Genomic DNA, 22,030 nt, shown 5'->3' with positions numbered 1-22,030 from the left:
AGTGGTTAAGTGAAAAATCCCAAGACAACTTTTGGAACGCTTTAATTGACAGAATGGAAGTACACAAATGAATTTTAAAATAAAATCAATGCATCAGAGAGTAAGAGCTATGGTGAAAGGAGCCGCACCTCACTCAGATCGGATGGAAGAAGGCAAAAGCTGAAATCACAGAGTGAGAAAGGACGCATATGGGAGAGGAAGGGCCCCAGGACGGAATTACCAAGACACACTCCGCTGGCGTCTTCAGCTTCCAGATCACCCAGGCCTTAGTTGGTGGTTTGGAAAACCATGGTGTTTGGTCACAAAGAGCAACAGCAGAAACTGGCTGTATCTGGAATGAGGAAGAAGCTTAGAATCCTGGGGAGAATGTAGACATTCGACTCTATGACAAGGAGGAGGAAGGTATGAGGGCACCAGAGCGCTAACGAGGCCCTGAGCTCTCTTACGACAGGCGCCAGCCAAACCACAACAATGTACTAGGAAAAATTGTTCAGGTTACTACTTTAGTGCGGATCTGGAGCAGCTACAGGAAGGTTTTTGTGGAAAAGGTCCAGATCATATAGAGAAATTACACATTCAAGCACTGGAGTAACTATAGTGCCTTGCTCAGAGTTGGTGGAGGAAAGGAGTTCTCTCTGGTTGACTTGCAGAAGGTAATCTTTCTTCTCAGAGAGGATATGAGCATTCAGTTCTCTAGAAAGTTCTATTAGTCTTGATCTTGTCCCTAAAAAGAAAATAACAGGAATAGCCAGTGAGTTGGAGTACAACCTTCTCTATTTAACCAAGATTTACTCAGAGCATTTAGTTATAGTGATAGTTCAAAAAGCTTTGCCTTGGGCGCCTGGGTGGTTCAGTGGGTTGAGTCTCTGCCTTTGGCTCAGGTCATGATCCCAGGGTCCTGGGATTGAGCTCCGCATTGGGCTCTCTGCTCAGCGGGGAGCCTGCTTTCCCCTCTCTCTACCTACTTGTGATCTCTCTCTCTGTCAAATAAATAAATAAAATCTTAAAAAAAAAGCTTTGTCTTCTCAGAATTATTCTCTGTGGTTATTACAGAAAAAGAAATACCATTTATTACTTATATGTACTTTTTAAAAAATTTTTATTTATTTAAGAGAGAGAGACAGCAAGAGAGAGCACAAGTAAGGGGGAGGAGCAGGGGGAGAGGGATGCGGGGCTCGATCCCAGGACCCTGGGATCATGATCTGAGCCGGAGGCAGACACTTCACGCTTCACTGACTGAGCCACCCAGGCGCCCCCCCATACATACCTCAAAACAGTTCTTTACTCTCAGTTAAAAACCTGATTAGAAATGAGGAATGAGGGACGCCTGGGTGGCTCAGTTGGTTAAGCAGCTGCCTTCGGCTCAGGTCATGATCCCAGCGTCCTGGGATCGAGTCCCGCATCGGGCTCCTTGCTTGGCGGGGAGCCTGCTTCTCCCTCTGCCTCTGCCTGCCATTCTGTCTGCCTGTGCTCGCTCTCTCTCTCTCTCTGACAAATAAATAAATAAAATCTTTAAAAAAAAAAAAAGAAATGAGGAATGAGTGCTAATGGGTATAAGATTTCTTTCTGAGATGGTACAAACGTTCTAAAATTAGATAGTGGTGAGGGTCCCACACTCTGTGAAGACACTAAAAGTGTACATTTTAAGGGGGTGAATTTATGGGGTATGTGAATTATATCTCAATAAAGCTGTTATTAAAAATATCATTAGATTATGATGAGCACCAGGCGATGTGTGGAAGTGCTGAATCACTATGTTGTACTCTTGAAACTAATATCACACAGCACATTAACTAAATGGAATTAAAATAAAAAGAAAAAAGAAAAAAGAAAAATCTGATTAGAAAATACATTTTTGTAGCATTTCTCATTCACCTCGTGAGTTTACCATAGCTAAATATTTGCCCAAGATCACCACCAGTTACCCTATTTGTATAATTTAACAATTTTAATCATCAGGCTAACCGTTTTCCAATTTTAAATATTGCTTTCTGCTAAAACTTGTTTACCTAATACTATATTAGAAATCGACTCGTAATTAGTATACAACCCGCTAAACTATTTAGAGTTTTAAAATGGCATTTAAAACAAGACTCAAGGGCACCTGGGTGGCTCAGTGGGTTAAGCCTCTGCCTTCGGCTCAGGTCATGATCTCAGGGTCCTGGGATCGAGTCCCGCATCGGGCTCTCTGCTTGGCAGGGAGCCTGCTTCCCCCTCTCTCTCTCGCTCTCTCTGCCTGCCTCTCTGCCTACTTGTGATCTCTCTCTGTCAAATGAATAAATAAATTCTTAAACAAAATTTTTTTTAAATAAAAATAAAACAAGACTCAATTAAAGCCAGCTTTTTACAGTCCAAATGAACCATATTATTTATAAAGACTGCTTCTGTACTACCCAAACTCCCTGTAGCAGAGCAATAGCTTGCATTCGTCGGTCACAGTGATGCCCAATGTGTCACCTGCCGGACACAGAGACTGAAAATGAAATCAAGGGAAATGGATCTAATTGTTTCAAGCTGGTTTAGCTCAATCTTGGCCAGAGATGGTGTGTGTATGTCTGCATGCACAGCCACGTGTCCGCCTGCACTCACGTGCACAAACCAAACTCCTCTATGTTTCACGTTTGAGATGAATGACTGCTCCAGCAATACTGTACAGAGGTCCACCCCAATACTTCCATAGAGACAAAAATCAGTAGGGATACCCTTTATGGCATTCATCAGAAAAGACCAATGCTACCATAATGGGGCAAAATCGAAAGCTATATCAAATGCATTTGCATACAAAACCTTTCTGTTGCGTTATGTTAAGAATCAAGATTAAGAAGAGGTGTGCTCAATTACAGTACATTGGGCTGGGATATTGCAATGTTAAAGTCAAATTGAAAATATCAACACAAACTTATGGTTTAAAAATATGCATTGTACAGTTCTGTCCAGAAAAGCAGACTAGACAAGGTATAATGTTCACCGCCAACTTCCAGATTAAGGTCTCTAACACCTGTTAGAGGCAAACAGGACTCCTTGAGGGAAATGGTGGATTCTAGGATGGAGGCAGGGAAGGTAGAAGATGAGATTGTAGTATCATCTTGGGCCAGAAAAAGCTTTCAAAGTTTTAGCAAAGGAACACCGAGGATCTGACTCAAAATAGTCACCAGTGGCCAAAGGTGTGCCAATTTAATCATCAGAAAGATAGCGGCTACATGCAGTAGCACGGATGGACCTCACAGAGATCTGGACACAAAAACAAGTACATGCCACATGTTCCTTTTAAGTTTAACAAGTGATAGAGTCAGTTATAAGAATGGGTGACCGAGTCAGAATAATGGCTACATGGTGGGGATGGTAAAGGGGGAAGTGTCTGATTACAAAGGTGCTAGAAATATAGATGTAAAAATGTGTCAGGCTATAAACTTAAGACTTGAGCACTTTATGTGTGTGTGTGTGTGTGTGTGTGTGTAGTTCTAACTGAAACGTATTGAAGGAAATTCTACACTATCCATAATAATGCTCGAAAAAGTGAAAGCCAAAAACTCATTTGTTACCATTTAAGATGGATTTTACCTCTACTTCTTACCTTCAAAATTGCTAGTTAAAGGGAAAGATTTAAACTCTTATCCTGCTTTGTCAGGAGGAGCTGTACTTCAAAAGGGACCTAAATGGGGGTGCCTGGGTGGCTCAGTCAGTTGAGCATCCAACTCCTGGTTTTGGCTCAGGTCACAATCTCAGGGTCCTGGGATTCAGCCCTACATCGGGCTCCCCACTCAGTGTGGAGTCAGCCTGGGATTCTGTCTCTCCCTCTGCCCCTCCCTCTGCTTGCACTCTCTCTCTCTCTCTCTCTAAAACAAATAAATAAAATCTAAAAAAAAAAAAAAGTACTTAAATGGCCTGTGTTGATGAGGAAGAACTTCACGGGAGAATGTCAGCTAATAAACATCAAAGGAATGGTATTAAAAGTAACTCACAAAAATAACTCATAAACATTAATAAAATTGTTGATTCAGGCCATAATTACATTTTCCTTTTTTAAAAAAGATTTATTTATTTGAAAGGGAGAGTGTATATGCATGAGCTGGGGGGAGGGGTAGAGGGAGTGGGGAATCCTCAAGCAGACTGTCCACTGAGTAGGGAGCCCACCGTGGGGTTCAATCCCAGAACCCTGAGACCATGACCTGAACCAAAATCAAGAGTTGGCCACTTAACCGAATGAGCCACCCAGGAGTCCCCAGATGACTTTCTAGTTGAGAAAGGAAAAAACAACTATACTATGGAGGGATCAATCAGATATCATGGGTCTCACAGTGTAATTGTGAAATAGTGCTTATGAGGTACTCTGAACAACAACAACAAAAAATGCTCCCTTGAATCTTTAGATGAACTTGCAGTTTATAGGAAATACAAAAAATAGGGGAAAGGCTAAATGACACGTCGAAGAAGAAGCCAAAAATATCCAGGTTGGATACTTTTGCAGGACAACTATGATGGTCTCTCGTCACCAACAAAAATATTGTTCTAGATTTAAAACAACTTGAAATCTACTCAGATTGTTATACAATCTAAGAACTGATCCAGGTTTGGGCAATTCAGGGAAATTCTCAAGATGAAAATTTACTGACCTGGAAAGGTGAAAATGGTTAAATGAAATAAAGCCAGGTTGTAGAAGATTATAAATAATTAGATCTCATTTGGGAGAAAAAAATATATATATATGGCAAAGTATCTGTGTACATAGCAAATACAGAAAGTCATAAGAGTGGTAATCTCTGGGTTGTGGGAATACGGTGCTTTCTCTTTCCTTTTTTTGCTTACATTTTCTAATTTTTTACAACGCACGTATAGCGCTGTTCTGTTAACAAAAGGTTATTTTAAATAAACAGAGCCGTTACTGTTGCCAGCAGAGCTGGAGCCTAATAACAGTCAGGAGAAAAAATAATTGGAAACCGAAGGTGGGATTGTTGCCCTTACTACCATAAAGCAGTGAAACCTGTTGTTCTGTGATTAGTTTTCTTTTTTCTGTTTTCCTTTATTTACTGTGGGAAACCACACATAACATTTGCTATCTGGTAAGAAGGTAAGGAATGGCTGTTTTTAAGTGAACAGTTCAGTAGCATTAAGTACATTCAGAGTGTTGGGCAACCCCCGCCCCCCACCTCCAGAACCTTGTCATCTTCCCAACGGAAACTCTGCACCCATTAAACACTAACGCCTCATTCTCCCTGCTCTTGGCAACCATTCTACCTTCTGTCCCTACACATATAACTTTGCCAGGTACCTCACGTAAGTGGAATCATAGAGTACGTGTCCTTTTCCGTTGCATGGATAAACCACACCTTGTTTATCTGGACTGATCATTTTAACTTCTTTATTTTCAGATTCAACCCACCCACAGACCTTCCCTAAATGCCCTCCTGTCAAATGTCCTTCTGTCATCATAGGTGATGACAAATCCCAAAACTTACTTTGAAAATCCAATCCACGGCAGGATAAACCTTGCTCCCTGCTGTTCATACCTCCAGTGGAAGGGCTACTCTGGCTACCCGGTTCTCGCCGTCCTTCCTTCCTTTAGAGATCACTTTTCTCTTCCAGTGAAAAAGCCACAGAGAAGATCTGGCTAAAGGGATCATCTGGCTGGTACATTCTAGGGAATCATCAGATACTTTATAATAGAAAGCAAAGTGGGAAATTACTGTTTCGCCTTGTATTTCGAGGCGTCCCTTGGTTCTCTGCTGGGATTGCTCCAGTCATCAGCTTCGGGAGTGGTCTTGTAATGACGCCACGCGGACTTATTGAAAACCGGAAGTCTCTCAAATGATTCACTGGAAAGTGCCTAAGAGACAAACAAAAACATACACCAGAGGACCACGTGTCACTTTTCTCACGTGAAACACTAACCCAAATTTTACTATTAAAACACGAGAAACCTTAATGTAGACTTTTGGAATTATATTGAAATTACATTTTCATAGTTTACTTAGACTGGCTGGGATGAAATTAAAGCTCCTTTAAAGGAATAAAAGCCTTCACTCATTCAAAACCAGTAGTAAAGTACACAAAGCAACCAGAAGAAAAAGCATCTTAATTCAGTTAATAATGCTTTGAGATACTCAAGCACCTTGACTCTATGGTCTTAGGCCAAGCACTAGTCACTGACCAATCGCTTTCCCAGGGGGCCCATACGGAAGGCCCCTACGTATATAAAGTTTCATACATATGAAGTTTATAAACATACGCCCATAGGTGGTATCAAATAGCACATCATTTAGATGTACTAAGTAATGGTATAACACGTCACATACAACATGTATCACACTACACGGCTGTTGAAGAGAATGAGCAGCTCTGTATGAATGGATATAACAAGATTTCCAAGCTACACAGGAAAGCTAAAAAAAAAAAAGGAAAAATGCTGAAATAATCATTATACGGGAAAAAAATTATTTTCCCCCATCTGTGTATCAATGCAGAATCAACTCCAAGACGCTCCATGAGAAACTGGTACTGTGGTAGCCTCAGGGAAAGAGAAGCAAGTGGCTTAGAGACAGAGGCGGGAAAGCCTTAAGTTCTCCCCTTTGTAGCTTCTCAATTCTGTACTACGTGCCTGTATTAACTACTTAAAAAATCTTCCAAATATTCCAGAGTTTAGAAATAAATAAAAGTCTGATGCCACCAATGCACGAGAAAACTTGTGTTACAGAAGCTTTCTTATTACATCAGCCTGTTTATATCACCATACTATGATTACTGAATTCTAGGAAAGCCAGTGAGTTCTAAAGTAAAAGACTAAAACACTTCAGTTTATGAAAATCTGTCTCTTTTTAGATTAGCCCTTTCAATGCTTATGCAATTTAAAAGAAATCGCAAGTAAGAATCATGGCTTTAAAAATCAGTATTTTAGCTTTTCCTTCTCTATGTTCCATATTTTACTATATCTGAGCATAAAATCAAGGGCAGGACACACCCCGGTTTTCCCATAAAACTGAAGTATATCTGAAATGAATGTAAGAGATGATGTAGTGTTATTTTCCATTGGATATTAGAACCTAAAGCTTTCAAAAGTAAAGATGCCTTCATATTACTAATAAAGTGCAGTACCTTTAAATAAATGACAGCGTCAGTGCCAACTCCTTCCATTGAATAGAGTTTTAGATCTCCTTGGAAATATCTAGCATATAGACGAGAAATTGGCAAGCCATAACCAAATCCAGCCTATAGAGAAAAGAAAAATAATACAGTGAGACGTGCACAAATGCTAACATACTTGGTATGAGGACTACTCAGAAGAGTAAAAGAAATTCTCTTTAAAGAATTTATTTATTGGGGCGCCTGGGTGGCTCAGTGGGTTAACGCCTCTGCCTTCGGCTCAGGTCATGATCCCAGGGTCCTGGGATCGAGCCCCACATCGGGCTCTCTGCTCAGCAGGGAGCCTACTTCCTCCTCTCTCTCTCTGCCTGCCTCTGCCTACTTGTGACCTCTGTCTGTCAAATAAATAAATAAAATCTTAAAAAAATATATTTAAAAAAATTATTTATTTAGGGAATGAGAGCAAGAGAGAGCATGAACAGGAGAGGGGGACAGAGAATCCTTCAGCAGACTCTCCTGGGTGGGGAGCCTGATACAGGGCCTGATCCCAGGACCCTGAGATCATGACCTGAGCCAAAAATCAAGAGTTGGATGCCCAACTGCCTAAGCCACCCAGGCGCCCCGATTAAAAGGAATTCTTAAGTCAGGTTTAAAGCAAGGAAATTACTGATCCAACCTTTACAATGATGCGTATACTCATTTTATGGCAAACAGTCATTTTCAACCTGCAAAAACACTTCTCTTATGTTTGGAAAATATTAGAAATACTCCAAGTTTTGACTAATTTTTTTTTAGCATTTTTAAGTAAACTGTTAGCATTTTGAAAGCAAATTCCAAATCAAGTGGAATTTGAACCGTTAACAAAACTAAACCACATCATCGCAAAGTTCCATTATCAGATCTTCTTGCTCTCTGAAGTGAAAATTAAATGAGTAGCACAAGAGTTCCAATCTACTGGTACCCAGGCTAATACACTGAAAAGAAAATTTCCTGAGACTCTACTTCCTAAAGTTCTGGGAATGCTGAAATATTTTGCCATACGTTAGGACATAGGTATCTCGTTTTGAGAAAACAATTCCAGTGCCCTCTTCCATTTTCATGTCATAGAACCCTGAATGTAACAGGTTGTTGCAAACAGAAAAGTCTCAGACACTGACAAGAACAATAAGAACAAAGGATACTATCTCAGCAAGTCTAGACTGGAGGGGCAGGTTCAACACCACAAGCTTTGGCCCCTCTGATGAAATCCCCCGACAAGGAGGCAGTGGGGTAATGCGCTTGTTAGAGCAGAGGTTACATGGGCTTTAGGCTCGGAGAGACATAAGGAGAAATCCACTCTGAGCAGTTTACCTAACCTCTCTGAGATTGCTCTGTCATCTGAAAATGTAATGAAAAGCTTCCCTCGGAGCTGCTCTGAGGATTACATAACCTAACAAGTGTCAAGTCTTGACACAGTGCCTGAGACCTAGTAAAAGTAAATAAACGGAAGCTGCCATTATGGCTACCGCAGAGCCACGATTTTACCAGCTTACATGGATTTCTACTGTTTGCGAACATCTTTCCTACATTCCTCCCTCAGGGCAGGGCCTAACTCAAAGGGTCGGGTATGACGGTGCGCACTGTCATTCCAGGGCTTCTGCACTGACAGGATATGGCTGGTGGTGAGGACAAGATATCCATGACGATGAATGTGGTCACCACAGCAAAGAAACCAGAACATTCCAGGAAGAGGCCAAGGAAATCTGTCTCCTACATGGCAGCAAGGCCCAGAACCTGCCCTCAGGTCTACCAGGGAACAGCCGAGAATGCCTGAGCCCAATCCTGTCGTGGGTGTGAGGAGCCAGGTAAGCCATGAGAACACAGAAGAGGGGTCTCTAACCTAGACTGAGTGAGGTTCATCCAGGTTCTCCCTGGGTGTCAAAGAATCTGACAGGATTTGGGGAGGTATACAGTTGATAACTGGGACAGAAGCTAGTGGAAACCTTTCTTCAAAAGGAGAGGCTGTATGGGACACGGGAAAGAATGCTGACACAGCCAGTGCCAGCTGTGCCCTCATGAGTACAACGACCTTGGGCAAGGCACTGGCCTTATTTTCTCGTCTATAAGATGGGAGGTTGGATACATAATATTTTAAGGTCTCTTACGTCAATTCAGTTCCATTTTTTAAAAAAGATGACAGAACAGCTGTCCTCAAGCTGCTCTCTTGAGACCTGGAATAGAGGATCCATATTCCTTCTAAACAATTGGGGATTTGCTTATAGTGCTTTTTCTTTTGACATTTACTTAAGTAGGTACCAGAGCCTGGTAAAGGCAACCCCTTTCAAAATTGATCTTTCGAGAATTTTCTTGACTCCTGTAAGCAGGACTTCCTCTCTGTTTTCAACATGCCAAGTTAACAAACTCTGTCTCGAATAAATGATGCAAAGTGCTGGATTTTATTCATACAATAAAATATAACCTCACATGCTTATCAGTCAGGTAGAACTTGAAAAATGAAACTTAATTTGTACCCTCAACTGTTCTGCAGACTGATAGCTATGTTGCTGTGTTTAATGACAAAGGGTTCAATTGTTGTTTGTCAATTAGAAACACTCAGCAGGGGAACAAAGTGTGGCCCTAGCAGGATCTAAATGCTGCCATGGTAACCTGAGGCTTTTCTCACTGCCTCATAAAGCCTAGACAGAAAGGGCTCCGAAAATGCATACGCCACCTATATGTTTCCTACTTATGCTGTTTACTATACAAAATTTATTGTATTCATACTTGAACATTCTAATTATATAAACAGATTTGGTGAGGGAAGTTAAAGGCCCCGGGTGATTTGGGGCTCCCACAGCACGCAGTGCCCATGGGCCCAGGACCACGCGGCAGCCCTGTGAGGCTCCTTTGCTCCGGGCGGGCGGCTCATAACCTTCCATTCCCTCCGATAGAGCACCCGGCGGGGAGTGGTGCCCCCGCAGCAGTCCTTAACCAAAGGGAGGTGCCTTTTCTCTACAATAGGAAGTGAGGTACTCAGCTCTGAGTGTTTCTTAGACAAAATTAGAAAAGAAATCTAAGTCCAAAGGATTGACAAAGAAAGTAGCAGTGGGATAAAATCTCCCTTCCTCCAAATCATGCCGGAAACATTCAGATTCAGAGAGGCTAGGGTAAGGAGCCAGGAGAAAGGCCGCTCTGCTGGAGTCCCTTCTCAGGTTAATGGTCTTCCCCTAAGCAGCACTTTAAGATGCTTACCAGAGGGGCAGCTCTCGTAGGCTCCAGGCTGGGTCTAGGAGCAGTTGAATACATGTAGTTAAAAAGGCGGTCTATTTTTCGAAGTGGGACACCACCACCTAGGTCACTTATCTGTAATGTACAAAATGGTTTTTTAAAAACAGTCAATCTATACTTAGTACGAGGAAGAAGTTCATTACAGTACATACCAGGTAACTAACTCTAAAAGATACGAGGGCTTTGAATCCCCAGGGAAATACAGCTCCACTACGAACAAACTAGAACAAAGGAGGCAGGGACGGCCGCTAGGATCCCATAGACTTGGGCCGGGGTCTGGTCCAGCTCCCTGAAAAATGGGCTTCTGCTAAGTTTAAATGAGGCAACAAGCTAAAGATCTAACGTGGTACATAAAAATAAGACATTCAGGGTCCATCTTCTTCTCTTCCCTCAGATTCCTCAGGGTCTGGGTACTATTAAATCAACCGATAACATGTGCAAACAAAGCAGGTAGTTACCTTAATGGACAAGTCTTCTTTACCCAGAGTAACGAGGGTTTTAACAGAGGGGTAGGCTTCTTTTCTGTCTTCATATAGTTCAACTGTCGCTCTCATTGAGTTCTGAAATAATAAGGCTTTTTTTGTAGCATACCGCTGACTCACAAACCACAATTTAAAAAAAGAAACTAGCACAGGATTACTTATTACACAATAACGCTTTTGTGGAGCAAATATTAGTTGGGTTTATACACCCTTTATTTCCCCCTCTAAAGAACTTAACTAAATGTGTGTTTGGAGCAAGGAAAAATTGCCCGATGCTTTATTTTGATTTCATCGAGTTTTATTTCCATCCATCATACTAAGTATTTTTTTTTCTTTCTTTTCTCTTTTTGTTTTTGCCTTAGCGTATTTAAGTCATTCAACTCTTAACCAAGAGGAATGTTTTTTTCCACACGTAACGAGGCTGCATTTACTTATCAGTCTGCATTTACAGAGCACCTTTCCTCTAAAGAAGGCGGAAAACCTGAGAGTATTCATGCTTCCCACAAAAATTAATCATTTGGCTGAAAAAAAAAAGTAGAAGCAACGTCAGTTAAAAAGAAATTCTCAAAAAGCCACAGCTGTTGAAGAGAAAGTTCACAATTGAATGCCCATCTCAACCTTAAAGTGTTACATCAGTAACATTATAATTTTGGGAAGCAAATCAGCATAACTGATTTTTCAGGTGTTCAATTTAGGGTTTTACACATCGGAAGAAATGAAATTTTAGCTTAAATGCCTTGTGCCTATAATACTGCTCTTATAGATGCCATGAGCTGGTGATTAACAAAAGCAACGTAAGCTGTGGAGTCTAAAGAGATTTTATTCTTTTTCTTCATGGGGCGGCTAAGGGAGGGCGGCTCCTCTTTTTGGTCCAGCCCCTCCCTATCTTTCCTCTCGGCTTCCGTCAGATCTTCTCAATGGACTCAAATACATCAAAGAGTTACGGGATCTCTCAGAACTAAAATAACTGCTGAGGCACCAAAGTGCTTAACGTTCAGAAACCTAAACACGCAAAAACATGTATTTATTTTGATCTGGCTACCACCAGTAAAGCCTTCGCCAGGTTGGGAAAGTAAAAAGCATCTCTAATCTCAAAACTGAAGAAAAAACAGTATGGATTTTTACATAAAATCACTGAAGTACAATTAAGCTCCCAAATCAATATGTACTAATATTCATGAAAACTGTACCGTACACAGCAATTTTTCATCTCACAGTGTACAAATTATAAAACCCACAGGGTATCAGAAATAGAATTTTTAAAATGGTTATGCAAAACCTTTTTCTTATGCTAATCTAATGAATCCATTATGCTCTGAATCAAAGTAATTTAAAATGAAGACTTCTTTCCGTGTTTTTAAATTCCACTTACCTTGAACAACTCAAATAGCATGTGAAACAGGTGTGAGGGCACATAAACTACCTGAATAGGTTTGTCTGGAGCTTTGGCTGAAAAAAGACACAAAAACCATCAATGAATAAGGACAAAAACTATAAGAAAGTCAAGAATGTGGCTGGCGTTCTATCTCCCAAGTACATAAAAAAGAACTCTACACGAATGGCTAATTTAGGTTTCCACCTTTAAAGTCAGGGCTGAGCAAAAGCATGTGCTTGGAAGTCCAACAAACCCGGGGAGAAATCCCGCTCCTTCACTTACAAGCCATGTGACCTTGGGCGGGTTACTCAATCTCTGTGAACCTTAGCTGAGCAAAACTGGAATATTATTATGTATATCATAATATTCTAAGCATTACATAAGTCATCTAAATATCGCTCAGTGTTTTTCAAATTCTGGGACACCACCCCCAGTGGTGACCCCAGAGGTCATCATGGGGAATGTGAAGCCACAGAGGAAAAGCGGCACATCTTCTTGCAGATTAGACTAAGGAGCAATGTTAATCTCTGTTCAATTTCCACAAACAAGGCATATTAGAGTAGAATTTAAGGTTCACATAACTTTTCTACTAGTAGCAGGCAGACAACCCCTCCCCCACCCCCAGAGACCCATAGTCCTTTCTCCTTGTATCAGGGATCTCCGGAGGAAAACACAAGAAACACTGAATCCCATGTCAGGAACTAAGAACAACGTGGGCTATAGAGAGTAGATGGTGGAAAACTTGGTCCTTCCTCCTCGTGGCCCATAATCATGTAAAAGACTGAAAATACCTGAACATTCTCAAGTAGAACACAGACATAGTCACCCATGTTATAATTTCGACTTAACTACTTCCTCTAATATAAGTAACAGGGATATAAAGTAGAGAAAACATTTGTTAGGTTCTTAGAAGGTGATGAGAAGCTTGAGCATGCACAATCCAAGTGAGCCCTCATGACACTACAGTGGGGTTCACAGGGACAGTGGCATTATTATGGGCGAGGACACGGGCTCTGTGGAGGCTATGTGACTCGCCTACTGAAACAGAAGAAGCCTGAATTTGGACAAATGAACCAAGAGCTTCTGAGTCTGAATCCCGAACTCTCTGATGATCAGTTACTTTTGAAATTATTCAATAAAATAAAATAAATGAAATTTCTAAAAACAAAAAGAAGAAAAGCAAAAATCCTTCTACCGTTCCCCCCCCCCCCGTCTGCACCCAGAGGTAGCCACTTGCTACTACTTCTGCTTTAGTCTTTCGGTTGATAGTATTTCCATTCTGGTCTGTAATCCTAATGAACTCTTCTGTACTTTATCTATAGGTTCTTTTTTTTAAAAAGCTGAAAATTGGGGCGCCTGGGTGGCTCGTGGGTTAAAGCCTCTGCCTTCGGCTCTGGTCCTGGGATCCAGTCCCACATCCGGCTCTCTGCTCAGCGGGGAGCCTGCTTCCCCCCCCACCTCTTTGCCTGCCTCTCTGCCCAATTGTGATCTCTCTCTCTCTCTCTCTCTCTGTCAAATAAATAAATAAATAAATAATCTTTTAAAAAAAACAATAAAAGCTGAAAATTGAGGGGCGCCTGGATGGCTCAGTCGGTTAAGTGTCTGCCTTTGGCTCAGATCCTGATCTCAGGGTCCTGGGATTGAGTATCAGGCTCTGTGCTTAGTGGGGAGTTGGCTTCTCCCTCTGCCATCTCTTCCCCCACTCAAGCTCTTTCTCTCTCAAATAAATATATAAAATCTTTTTTAAAAAAGCTGAAAATTGACAGTGTTGGGAACATCAAACTAGGTAAATACGGATCACTGCAGAGCGGCCACGAGAGTGTAGAAGAACAATATTTCCTTTTCCGTGATTCCAATGACATGTTTCACTGGTCACATGAAGAAGAATGTTCTCAGCCTTAAGGTGAAATGATTGCCTTAATCCTCCACCAATTCCTTAAATTCCCGCTACCCTTTTTTTAGATTACTGAGTATTTGGACTGTGTCCTTCTTACACAGTTTTGTTTCCTGGAGCTTCTGATTACCCTTCTTCTTGGGTAACTGGACAAGGAAACATGCTTTCCTCACCACATCACCAAGATCCTCTAGCTTCCTATTCTAGTGCATGGTATCCATTTCATTCTTTAAGATTTTTCAAATTAGAATTGATTGCCTTCCGGGGCGCCTGGGTGGCTCAGTGGGTTGGGCCTCTGCCTTCGGCTCGGGTCGTGATCTCAGGGTCCTGGGATCGAGTCCCACATCGGGCTCTCTGCTCAGCGGAGAGCCTGCTTCCTCCTCTATCTCTCTCTCTGCCTGCCTCTCTGCCTACTTGTGATCTCTCTCCGTGAAATAAATAGATAAAATCTTTAAAAAAAAAAAAAAGAATTGATTGCCTTCCAAACATGCCATATAACCATCACCTTCAAAATGTTTTTGATTAAAGTTCTAGTATGTTCTTCACTATTTATGTCCATATGACATAAACCATCAAGTCAGTCAAGTAGCCTACCTCAGAAAGGTGCCCTTAGGAAATACATTTCTCAATCTTTACACCTCTGACTCACTTGAAGGTCTGGCTTAGTACAAAATTCTGCATTCAAAATCATTTTCTCTCAGAATTTAGAAGGAGGGGGTAGTCTCCTGGCCATGGTAGTGCAGCTGGTAAGTTTAATGCTAGTCAGATTTTCCTCACGCTCCTGGGTGTCGCCTGAGGTGTGATAAACCTTGGCAGTAATATTCTTGTTGAATGAGGAATTGGACAAATCATTTGAGGGAGCTGGTCTTCATTTCCCCTCAACTAAACAAGAAGGCTGACTTGGGGCCCCACGGATCTGGTCAAGACTTCTCAAGTGACTTTAGGGTATGCAGACAGTAAGCTGACTTCTGACCAGAGGGTGCCCCAAATTCTCAGTGAAGAGAGCTTTATTTTGGGCCAACAACAGGTAGGTGAACAGCCCCACTTTTTCCAAGGTTATTCTTGAAAAAAGTACTCTGATTTTAATTTCTGCCCTAGGAAGAATGCTTGTGACTGACTGTAGGCAGAGCACAGCCCAAGACCAGTGTTCCCTATCACCCCTCCGTGCTCTTCCTTAGACCAGCTTTCAACTGACCCCTCCTTTTGGCTTCACTTTCCCATGCTTTGCCCCTACTGGCTCTGCTCCCAGGGTCCCTCCATCTTTGCTGTAACCTCTTCTTTGTGGCTTCTTCTGCTTGGTCTGTAATCAGCAGACCTCCACCAGTTTACCCTCTGGCAGGAGGTGGGACCAGTGGTCCACTGATGACAGCCCCCTGATTTCTTTGCTGTTTTTCTTTGTATTCCTTTATTGTCGTTTTAATGGATCCCCAGGAACAAGCTGAACACTTAGGCTATCTTGTACCAAAAGGCATGATTAGTCATATAAACAGCCTTCTGAATTCAACCTTTTCACTCCAGATCTTTTTCCAAATCTAATCTCTGATATATTTTTTTCTTTTCACTTGAACCAACATTCTCTAGGAGTCATCTGTAGGCTTGCTCAATTTACTTGTATTTTCTTGCAGAACATTATAGGTTAGATGTCTTTCCTTCCCTTTAAAATCAAGTCCAATGCTTTCGTCCATAACTTTTAACCTAATCCTGGGTCCAATGGCTTTTATGTAGTGGACCCTTAATAGACATTTATTAACTTTCTAAAATAGAACATAAATGCAATATGAATTTTCCATCTAAAGTATATTTTTTAAAGTAAATGGGAAAAAATGGCCCAGGTTTCTCATGCTCAAGACTCAAGAAATAATCAAGTCTCTCTTACAGAGTCATTGCTCCAAAAACCATTAGTTGAAACAACATGTAATAAATACCAACAGAACTCCACATGGGATACAGAGAATTTTATTTTCAGACAGCTCTCCTATAAGAATGAAAAAAGTAGAGGCTAAGCAGAAAAGAAATGCATTTAAGAGAAAAGGTAGCTGGGCACTTAGAGATGATTGTTTAAGTCCCAAAGTCAATGGACGAGACTATGAGAAACAGTGTAGTTCAAAGTTATCCTGGGATTAAGTCCTGATTCTGGCATTTAACAGTCACATTAATAGGTATTTAAAACATCTGGGCCTCAGTGTGCCATATCTGAAATGGGCACAGTACGTACCTCACTGGGTTACTATAAGGATTAAACGGGTTAACAGGGATAAACTAGCTTACAAAGAGCCTGCCGCTATGTAAGGAGTCAATAAATGCTGGCTAGTATCACTACTAAAAAGTTAACTTTATGGTCTTAACAGGGCTATCAGCAATGGCTTTTCAACTACTGTATAGAACCCCCTGACCGAAAAAAAACACAAAAGTGTCCAATATAGGGAAGCTGGAAATCAAAGATCCCAGGATAGATACACACCTTTTTCCTGGGAACCTTCTTTTTCAAAAAAGATTTTATATATTTATTTATTTGAGAGAGAGAGACAGAGAGTGCAAGTGGGGGCGAGAGTAGACGGAGGGAGACAAGCAGACTCTTCGCTGAGCACGGACCTGGACACAGGGCTCGATCGCAGGACCCTGAGATCATGACCTGAGCTGAAATCCGGTGTCAGCCACTTAACTGACTCAGCCATCCCGGCACCCCCTGGGAACCCTCTTATAACAACGTATATATAATGTGACTTGAAATTTTCTTTTTAACTTTTAAAGATTTTATTTACTCATTTGACACAGAGAGAGAGAGAGAGAGAGCACGAGCAAGGGGAATGGCAGGCAGAGGGAGAGAGAGAAGCAGCCTCCTGCTGAGCAGGGAACCCAATGTGGGGCTTGATCCCAGGACCCCAGGATGATAACCTGAGCTGAAGGCAGACACTTAACCGACTGAGCCACTCAGGCGCCCCTGACTTGAAGTTTTCATGTTGCCCATGAAACGCAGAGGTATGAATGAACCTCTCGACAGGAAAGACTACTCTAGAAATGGTGAAGAAATGCAAGTAGTAACCATAAGTTTTATCTTTCCCAAGTCAACTCTGACTTCCAGTAGCCACCCTTTTATTAAAAAAATAAAATAAATAACCCAGTTTGTGTCTGGTGCTGTATTTAAGGCCCTAGAAACAGTATCCTTTTATCACCAGGCAAGGTGATCTTACAGACAAGGAAGTTGTTCCATGTGTCCCCTCCCACCACCTGGAGAACTACAAAGCTCACGTCATTCCTCTGAGCCGTGCTGCCTCACCACAAGGATCCAAAACAGGTAAGAAAAGAGGTGTGTTTGCTTAACGTTTTGGCAAGTGATTTCTCAGGAGAATAAAAAGCTAAAATGAGAACAAGTGTGACAAAATGGATGCTTGTCTGGAGAAACCAACATGGGTTGCCACCGGGGGCAAGTCAGAAAAATCTGAAACCTGATAGAAGATAAACATCTGTTATTTTTTTGAAGATTTTATTTATTTATTCGACAGAGACAGAGAGAGCACAAGCAAGGGGAGCAGCAGGCTTGCCCGGAGCAGAGAGCCCCATGTAGGGCTGGATCCCAGGACCCGGGGATCATGACCTGAGCCAAAGGCAGACACTTAACGACTGAGCCACCCAGACGCTCCAACACATCTGTTATTTTTAATGCTCCTGTTAAGTGTTATCAGATGGAGAAAAAAGAAAGTTTATTTTAGCTGGCTCCCAATATCCCGAATTCTAGGGATGACTGGTAAATAGTGACAGTGTTCACAAAGTATGCTCTCCGTAGTCCTATTCACTACTTTCTCAGGGGTCTACAATGGCAAAGAAAAAAAGCCCAGAGGTTCAGAACGAAAGATGATATGTCAACTAATGGAACGATTCTCGGGAAGCAACAGCGGTTCCTTCGGGTCAGCGGCGGCCACACTGCTGTCAAGCACACAGCGGAGGGCAGTGCTATTCCTCACTACTGTTCGAGGCGCCTGTGGGGGTAATGGAAGCAATGAGAAAGAAGCAGACTCTGAAACTGAATCTGTGGGAATCTGGATCTGATGGATTTTTCCTTTCAGGAAAACTGAGATAGGCAACATGCTGTGGGAAACATCCACTCTTTACAAAGTGACGCCTACTTAAGGTGTTCAGAACTGACCTCTGACCTGCATCTCTACCACAGAACTTGTTAGCGCGAAGGCACCGCCCTTAGCCATATCCACAAAGAGCTCTGACATTCAGAAAATCGTAAAGACAAATCATAAACACATTACCCAGAGCCACAGGGAACTAGAGGTCGCCTATAACCAGCAGCATTCATTTATCTTAGTGATGGGAAAGGGGACTTGAAAAATCATGCACAAGACAGTGCCAAATATAGTTGTTAATCTCTTCTCCTAGTGAGGCGCGCTGCCCAGCGTGACAGTTTCACTGAGAAGAAATGTGTGACACAGCTGGCTCCTGGGACTCAGCAAGAGCGGGCTAGCTGCTCTGGCCTTTACAGTGAGTCAGACTGCCATTCATGCGAAAGAGCAATCGGTTATCACCTGCGATTCTAAGTTCTGCGTTTGACAAAGAGAAACGTGCACAGTGAGGTCAGGCCTCACCTCGCCGGTATGAAAAAGTAGAGAGAAGACTTAGATGTTTCTACTTGGGAATACTCAAGTGAAGTCCTTTTGGTTCTGGCAGTGTATTGATCCAAAATATGGGCACAACTCTTCTCAGAGAACCCAACAGACTTGGAAAGCAGCTTGGCTACCTTCTGGCAGAATGTAGGGGCAACTGTCGTACAACAACAGCCTAACATCTTTTCACATGTTGACCTCATTATAAGCAAAATACATTTTTAACATATTTTTGAGAGGGAATTTGGTTTAACTGTAAACATCCACACCCTAAGATTCAGTCATTCCACTTCTAGGGACCCAACCTACAGAAATGCTTCCACGTGTTCACAAATTTTCCCACCCTGCAGACACAGACACACCCTTCACTGTTCGTTATAAAGAAATATGGGAAAATTAGAAATCCTAAATGTCCACTCAATGGTAAATGACTCCATAATGGCAATCTACACTGTGGCTAATCTCTAAATGACATTAATACATGCAAAGATCTTCAAGGCAAAGTGAAGAATGCCGGTTATGGAACATGCATAGTTTCAACCCCATTTATGTCAAAAACAAAGCTCTGCCCGGTCCTCAGAGAACAAGGCAACTTTCACTTCTTACTCTACATTCTGTATTGTTTCTATTTTCCCAACAAGCATGTCTCTCTTGTAACTTACAAATAAAGGTAACATGCAAATACATATAGAATCATATGACTAAGGTAACAATCAGCTACACACCTATAGCCTAGAAAGCTGTTGTTTTGGTGCTATAAATCCTTCAAAATATTTCCCATTGAACTCGTGACACTAAGGAACTTTTATAGCCTGTGTTTAAAAAACTCAACTTTTTCAATACATTCAATATTCTTTTAAAGCGTTATTTTGTTTTATTTTTGTTTTTTTTAAGATTTTATTTATTTATTTGACAGACAGACATCACAAGCAGGCAGAGAGGCAGGCAGAGAGAGAGGAGGAAGCAGGCTCCCCGCTGAGCAGAGAGCCTGACATGGGGCTTGATCCCAGGACCCTGGGATCATGACCTGAGCCGAAGGCAGAGGCTTTAACCCACTGAGCCACCCAGGTACCCCTTAAAGCATTATTTTGAATGGCTGCTTAGTATTCTATCTTATGGATGTACCATAACTTAATTAAATATCTTCTATCGTGGACAACTGGGGTTGTTTTCTAATTTTTCTGTTTAAGAAAACCACTGTGGTTGTTACTCTTGTACATACATCTGTGTACACCTTTACGTTCACATAATAAACTTTCTGAAGTTTAATTTACGGGACCAAAGAATATGACCATTACTGAATTTTAATTTCCTGGGCCAACAGGAAAGACATTGCTAGCATTTTTTGAGAAAGGCTGTACTAATTTAAACTTATACCAGAAATGTGTAAGTGTTGTCAAGAGTATTTTTCTGGGCACCAATTCAAAGTATTACAACATTATAATCACTGCCAATTTAAAAGACAAATATGGCATTTCTCCATTTTTGTTTGTACTTCTCTGATTAGTCTAGTTACACATGTTTCCATATATTTACTGACTGCCTGGCATTTGTTGTTTTGAGAACTGCCTATTCATCTGTTTGTGCAATTTCTACCTTGATGACTTCTGTTCCAAGAACTCTGAGTTCGAGGAGATTACAAACTCGTACGAAAACTCCTTACCATAATATGCTTAGGAGACCGAAGAGATAGAAAAGCTTGAAAAAGAAAAGAAAGATGAGAAAGCGGTGTAATGTGAGGAAATCTCACTGAAATATAGCTCAGGTATCATCAGATTTTTAGTCACCTTCCTTGTATGTACAGTAAAAATGATTTTTCTTTTACCATTGAATTCTTCCACTTCCAACTCTGGAGCTACCAGGTAATACTGCTCACACAGCATCTTGGCGGTTTCATAGGCATCTGCAAAGCAATAAAGAAGTTTAGCTTTAGATAAAAGCATATGGGCAGACAGGCATATAGACAGATAAAATAAACAAAACTAGGACAGCTACTAAACTGATGGATTCAGAATTAATTACTGCTTTTGAAAAACAAGTCTTTTTTTGGCTATAATAGAATTATTGGGACTGAACCAGAATTTCTCCTCCTTTAAAATTGTAATGATGACAACAATATCAAAATGTCGCACTAATGACAACATGGCTAGTTCTATACTAGGCGTACATTTGTTTAGCTTTTAAATGTTCCTAAAAGGCACTTTCCATGAAAATCTATGAACTCAAGACTACTTTTGAACACCACGGAAGCTGACTAAATTGCAGCAAAAGGTATCTGTTGTTACAATATTATTGACTATATTCTGTATGCTGTACCTCTCTGACTTAATTATCTTATAAATGGAAAGCTGTATCTTATAATCCCTTTCACCAAGTTCAGCTCTCCCCTACCCGCCCCTCTAGCAGCCACCAGTTTGTTCCCTATATTTATGAGTCTGTTTGTTTTTCAAATTTCATATGTAAGTGAAATCATATAGTATTTGTCTTTCTCTGACTTATCTCACTTAGTGTAACACCCTCTAGGACCATCCATGTTGCCATCAATGGCAAAACTTCATTCTTTTTCATGGCTGAGTAATATTCCATTGTATGTATATACTGCTCCTTTATCCCTTCATCTATGGATGGAACTTAGGATGCCTCTACATCTTGACTAATGCAAATAATGCTGCAGTAAAAGCAGGGGCGCATATATCTGCAAATCAGTGTCTTTGTTTTCCTGGGGTAAATACCCAGAAGTGGAATTACTGGATCATATGGTATTTCTATTTTTAGTTTTTTGAGGACCTTCCATACTCTTTTCCATAGTATCTAGACCAAATACACTCCCCCAAAGAGTGCACGAGGGTTCCCTTTTCTCCACATCTGCACCAACCTTTGTTATTTCTTGTCATTTGATATTAGCTGTTCTGACTGCTGTCAAGTGCTATTTCTTTACAGTTATGATTTGCATGGCGACAGATGGTGACTACCCTTATTATGGTGAACACAGAGTAATGTACAGAACTGTTGAATTACTATGTTGTACACCTGACAGTAACATTGCAGGCCAACTATATACTTCAATAATAAAAAAAACTTTTTAAGTTAAAAACTATAGGACATTCTAGAAAAGGCAAAACCATAAAGACAGTAAAATGATCAGGGGTTCAGGGGGAGGTAGGAGGGGCAGGGGTGAACAGGTAGAGCATGGGGCATTCTGAGGGCAGTGAACCCACTCTGTAGGGTGCTGCAATGGTGGGTACACATCATTATGCACTTGTTAAAGCAAGGAGAACTGGACAATGCAAAGAGTGAACCTTGATGTAATCCAGAGATTTTAGTT

At 41.3% G+C, this 22,030-nt stretch overlaps 1 protein-coding gene across 1 annotated transcript in view; it reads right to left on the bottom strand.

Annotated features, from left to right (window-relative positions):
• Positions 1-26: 26 nt before the first annotated feature.
• PDK3 (pyruvate dehydrogenase kinase 3) overlaps positions 27-22,030 on the bottom strand; it is a 67,003-nt gene continuing 44,999 nt past the window's right edge. The window contains exons 6-12 of the mRNA XM_032842294.1: positions 20,531-20,608; positions 12,199-12,275; positions 10,803-10,904; positions 10,309-10,419; positions 7,090-7,203; positions 5,685-5,824; positions 27-724 (exon numbers count right to left, since the gene is read on the bottom strand). Coding sequence (XP_032698185.1) covers positions 694-724; positions 5,685-5,824; positions 7,090-7,203; positions 10,309-10,419; positions 10,803-10,904; positions 12,199-12,275; positions 20,531-20,608 — 653 coding nt within the window. The 3' untranslated portion in view covers positions 27-693. The remainder of the gene's footprint in view (positions 725-5,684; positions 5,825-7,089; positions 7,204-10,308; positions 10,420-10,802; positions 10,905-12,198; positions 12,276-20,530; positions 20,609-22,030) is intronic.

Source organism: Lontra canadensis, unplaced genomic scaffold, assembly GCF_010015895.1.
Source record: "Lontra canadensis isolate GAN:19392208 unplaced genomic scaffold, GSC_riverotter_1.0 scaffold127, whole genome shotgun sequence".
NCBI classification, from domain to species: Eukaryota; Metazoa; Chordata; class Mammalia; order Carnivora; family Mustelidae; genus Lontra; species Lontra canadensis.
This window is presented reverse-complemented; position numbering and strand designations above follow the sequence as displayed.